This window comes from Chiloscyllium plagiosum, chromosome 11 (genome assembly GCF_004010195.1).
Source record: "Chiloscyllium plagiosum isolate BGI_BamShark_2017 chromosome 11, ASM401019v2, whole genome shotgun sequence".
NCBI classification, from domain to species: domain Eukaryota; kingdom Metazoa; phylum Chordata; class Chondrichthyes; order Orectolobiformes; family Hemiscylliidae; genus Chiloscyllium; species Chiloscyllium plagiosum.
In genome coordinates this window covers 77,604,037-77,608,796 of record NC_057720.1, presented here as the reverse complement: position 1 = coordinate 77,608,796, position 4,760 = coordinate 77,604,037, and the positions used below count along the sequence as shown (strand labels likewise).

The 4,760-nt window shown below is 36.6% G+C and overlaps 1 protein-coding gene across 4 annotated transcripts in view; it reads right to left on the bottom strand.

Annotated features, from left to right (window-relative positions):
• Positions 1 to 591: 591 nt before the first annotated feature.
• suco (SUN domain containing ossification factor) overlaps positions 592 to 4,760 on the bottom strand; it is an 81,790-nt gene continuing 77,621 nt past the window's right edge. For 3 of the 4 annotated variants that reach the window (XM_043699894.1, XM_043699896.1, XM_043699895.1), the window contains 3 exons: positions 4,310 to 4,401; positions 2,390 to 2,448; positions 592 to 2,217 (listed from right to left, as the gene is read on the bottom strand). In XM_043699894.1, coding sequence (XP_043555829.1) covers positions 1,774 to 2,217; positions 2,390 to 2,448; positions 4,310 to 4,401 — 595 coding nt within the window. In that variant the 3' untranslated portion in view covers positions 592 to 1,773. Of the gene's footprint in view, positions 2,218 to 2,389; positions 4,160 to 4,309; positions 4,402 to 4,760 lie in introns of those variants that run through there. The other variant, XM_043699897.1, reaches the window with a different exon arrangement.

Genomic DNA, 4,760 nt, shown 5'->3' with positions numbered 1-4,760 from the left:
TTAATTTTTTGGGGTTAGTGCCAAAAAAAGGGAAGAGTATATTAGATTACTTAGTGTGGAAACAGACCCTTCGGCCCAACAAGTCCACACCGAACCTTTGAAGAGCACCCCACCCAGACCCATTCCCCTACATTTACCCCTTCACCTAACGCTATGGACAATTTAGCATGGCCAATTCACATAACTTGCACATTTTTGGACCGTGGGAGGAAACCGGAGCACCTGGAGTAAACCCACACAGACACAGGGAGAATGCGCAAACTCCACACAAACAGTTGCCCGAGGTGGGAATTGAACCCAGGTCTCCAGGCAAGCTTAGGGGAACATCTTTCAGTCCATAGAAGTAACCACTTGGACAAGAGTCAAATCTTCAAGCAATATCATGGGAAATTGTACTGGCACATTTAAACAAGTTACAAGATCTGATTTTAAAAACTGCAGCTTATGACAAATGTGACTATTAATAATGACAAGAAAAATGTATAGTTATCCATGAAATATCCCAACTTTAGTCTGACTGTATATTTTCTTTTAAGATCTATTAAAAAGGGAGGAGCCGAAGGAAATTCAACATACTTTACAAGAACAAAAGACAATGAAGTGTTCAGTTTTATTTAGAAATTCACAGTTTTCTAATGGCACTACAGCTCTGCAGTCACATTATGCTCATGTTCCACAGTGGTGTGCATAGCACTCAAAACATGACAAATTTTAAAAACATATAAATAACGTTTCTCAACTTTGGACCCTCTCAAGCCCATAAACAGTCCTCAAGTGCTGTAACTGGCTAATATGCAGATCAGCTGGGTACGATTACACCACTGGAGTAAAACCAATGGGGGTAGAGGTGGGCAGGACACAGAACACTTGAAATCAGTATTAAATTAGTTACACAAGCTGTGACAAACTCCAATTCAGCAAAAGGCATTGGAATAAAAAAAAGTGAAAGTGCACATTGAACTATAAGTTAACGATTTTTAACATCTCAAATGTCCCACCATTGAAGAATGCTCTCTTCAAATACTCATTCACTCAAATATATACATTCAAAAAAACTCATTTTCACATCACCTTTCTAATATATATATATATATATCTCAAATAAAAACACTGTACCAGGATGTGAAAGTACCAGGGTAAATGCACACAAATCTAGCCAATTTAGATGTAATCAGTTCACCTACAATGAATTTAAAGTCAATTTGCTGGGCAAAGAAATTCAAATGAAACCCTTTCCCATTCTGTCCTATTACTTTTTCATTTTACTTTTGGAATTTAAGGTCAATCGACAATTGCGCAGGCCAACTCTGCAGCACTATAGTGTTACGCTGTCAAATTCGGTAGACTTAAAAAGGAAAGCTGAACACCAAGGTAAATTGGAGATGGAATATCCCATCTTTCAGCTACATTATAAATATACAAAGGCACAAATATGGAAAGGTGCAAGAAATAAGAATACAGTTCGACGCAGAAGTTATGCTTAATCCCTGTTCCATCTGTAACCAGTTAATTATGCTGATTCGCAATCCAGTTAATTCCATGCACGGTCTTGCAAAAGTTGAGAGATTCATCTCCCATTTCACGAGCCCTTCAAAACAGACTTGCTGCTCCCCGAGAGACGGTGGAAAAAGTGCAACTCGCTCTACCCTGAAGACACTCGCATTAGTAGATTAATAGTTTGAAGTACAGACATTGCAAGGCTAAAAAATACCTTGCAAACCATAAATGCAGAGCAGGAAGAGACGGCTCTAATCCCAAGTCAGCAAATCTCAATCACACATGGCCTGAAACTGTTGGGACACCAAGTGTCCCCACTGTAATATCTTTGTTTCCTTTTATTATGTCATGCAAACTTGGCATTGATCCCGATTTAGTCTGTATCAAGTTGCTAATGAACTTCCCTTGATCTGTGACCTTTGACTTCTTCCTTTTTAAAGATCGTTTTTCAGTTTTAGTCTTTTGTGGCTGTCCATTGCAGAGGCTTGTGCATGCCGAAATTCCACAGAAGTAGGATTCTTCCGATTGTGATGAGGTCTCTGAACCCCCTTCAGATGGAGGACCTTTGTGAGAAGAACTGTAGACAACACCCGTGGTAGAAAAATCACTTGGATTTGAAAGAGGTTTGCAAGGTTTTATCCCTCCATTAACTATTGGGATTACAGACTCTGTAGGTTTTATGGTTTGAACCTTCTCTATTTTCGTTCTGCAGCGTTTTTTCTAGTAAAAGAAACAAAATGAAAACTTACAACTTTTGCAAGTTGAGAGAGAGACCTGGTACATTTCTCTTAGTCAGACTAAAGCATTGTGGCAAATGTTAAGCTACAGGTTATTAGTACTACACTAGAGATAAAATTCAAATTAAACAATATTCTGTGGCATATGATTGTACCTTTTTGTTGTCCTGTAAAAACTTTAGCGGTTCTACAATGTACAAGTCATCTGGACCCACTTCAAAAAAAAAGAGAAAGGCATATAGATATTATTCATTGATGAAATGGTTCAGAAAAGGATTCTTATTTGCTAAATCAAATCACAAATTAGGTAGGAAGACTCCAGGACAAACAGCACAAATTTTTAAATTCATCTTGGGAGGTCTGAGTCACTGGCTGAGCCAACAATTATTGCCAGTCCCTAGTTGCCCTTGAGAAGGTAATTACATACACTTACAATGTCATTTGCAGTCAAGAGTGAGCCATTTACTTGAATAGGCAAATTGTAACAAGTTTAACTGCTCTAAGTAAACTCAATTTCTTGAGAATCTCAGTGAGAAAAAGCATTTCAGATGCTGTTTGAAGTTTGTGTGTACAGTGAACATATTTCAGCCCTAGTTTGAAGAACATCAATTCTTGTACACAGCTTCTAGGAGATAAAAAAAAACTTATCACTTGGATTTGAAAGAGGTTTAAGTAGGTTTTATCTCCATTAATTATTGGGATTACAGACTCTGTAGGTTTTATACCAACAAACCATACAGAATCTGTAATCCTAATACAGGTAGTGTTAATGGAAGCACAAACCTTGCAAAACTCTTTCAAATCCAAGAAATAATTCTGTTTGTCAACAAATCAGCAGTAATAATATCAGACAAGGTGAAACACTTCCAAAAAATTCAAGTTTCATTTAAATAAGCCCACTCAGTGTCCTTATTTCAGTAATGATGAATGGAGGGTTGGGGTATGACTCAAGCAAAACAAGGTCACCTACACCTGCCTTTTAGCTCATTTTAAACACTTTCTTGAAATTGCTCGAGGTGAAAAATGCTCCAGTGCGTGCAACCAAATGACTAGAAGACAAGACCAATTTAAGATAGCAGCAGTAAAAAAAAATGCTAAAGAGGGAGTCTTGCCCACATTTGTGATCTTTAGAATCTAAATTGGATAGAATTTTTTCAACAAATTTGTCTGTGATTGAATTTTTTTTTCTACAGTTGACAAATGTGGGAGTTACAGGAATGGCTGACATTTTGAAGTGATCAGGAGCTAATTCAAAATCTGCTGCTGGTCATATCTTTGCAAAAATTTGATACAACTGAGTGAACTCAGCCAACTCAAGAGGCAGTTAACATTCAACCAAATTGAAGTTACAGGTAACATTAGGCAAGCAGAATTTTCCTTCCCTGAAAATACTTGGAAATAATTTAACACCTAGTTGCTGTACTACTTACAGCCATTTTCATCATAATTTAAATCCTGTCATTTTAGGATTTTGAATTATTTTTCTGGATTTTGAGTGATTACTGTTGCAGTAATAAGCACCATACTATCCTGCAACTGGCCTGCTTGCAATCCCAAGTGAGACTATTTGTACATTCACCTGATTGCAAAGTGAGTGCTGAATTCTAAATTACTTCATTAAACTTAGGAAGGTGTAACATAAGCAAGAATATCTTAAATTGCCTTCAAACCTGGAACAAGAAAACAGCTCACATATGTTTATGATGGTTCTTAGTATTAAAAATTCTTCCACACATTGCTGTTGTCAAATCACGGTTTTACAACTTTTATTCAGCAATACAGTTAAAGAAAAGATCCTGCTCGCACTGAGTTGCCTTGAACTGAGCTGCCTTCCGATGGTACAACTTCACTGACTGACTTATTGTGCTGGCCCCTGAACCTTTCCTCTGGTGATGATAAACTGTTCTCTCGTTGATAACCATGCACTAACAAATAACGAGGGGAAAAAAAAATTAAAATAAGTCAAAGATGCAAATATTTCAAAAGATTTAAGACAGGTATGCTAAATTTTTCAATTTTGGTACAGACTTAAGAAAATTAAAACTGATCTTAAAAAAAACTGACCAGCTCCCTACCTTCTGTTGTAGGTAAGTGAAAAGATTTTGAACGAACAAGAGGGAACGACGTTCGCCTGCGAATATTCATGTCATCATAGGAAGAAAAACACCTAGATAATATTAAAAAAAGGAGCTACTAAGTAATGATCGCCATCATTAAATTTAAATGTTTAATTAGAAACAAGGCTCGAATTATGGATTGCAAGAAGCCACCACATACTTACCAAGACAAATGAAACTAGATAACACATGAATAATTTTATTCCAGTAATATACTCTAAAATCTCTGCCACATTTGATTTTTTAAAATTTGAAATGTAATTATTGCAAATTCAGTTGATGGCTATGTTGTAGCCAACAGTCCATGCCAATTTAAAGGATGACCTAAAGTATAAACTCAAAACAAAAGTGAAGGTGGGAAGAATTTAGTAGGTTTGCTGCAACACCAAGTTTTGTCTTTATTTGTAAA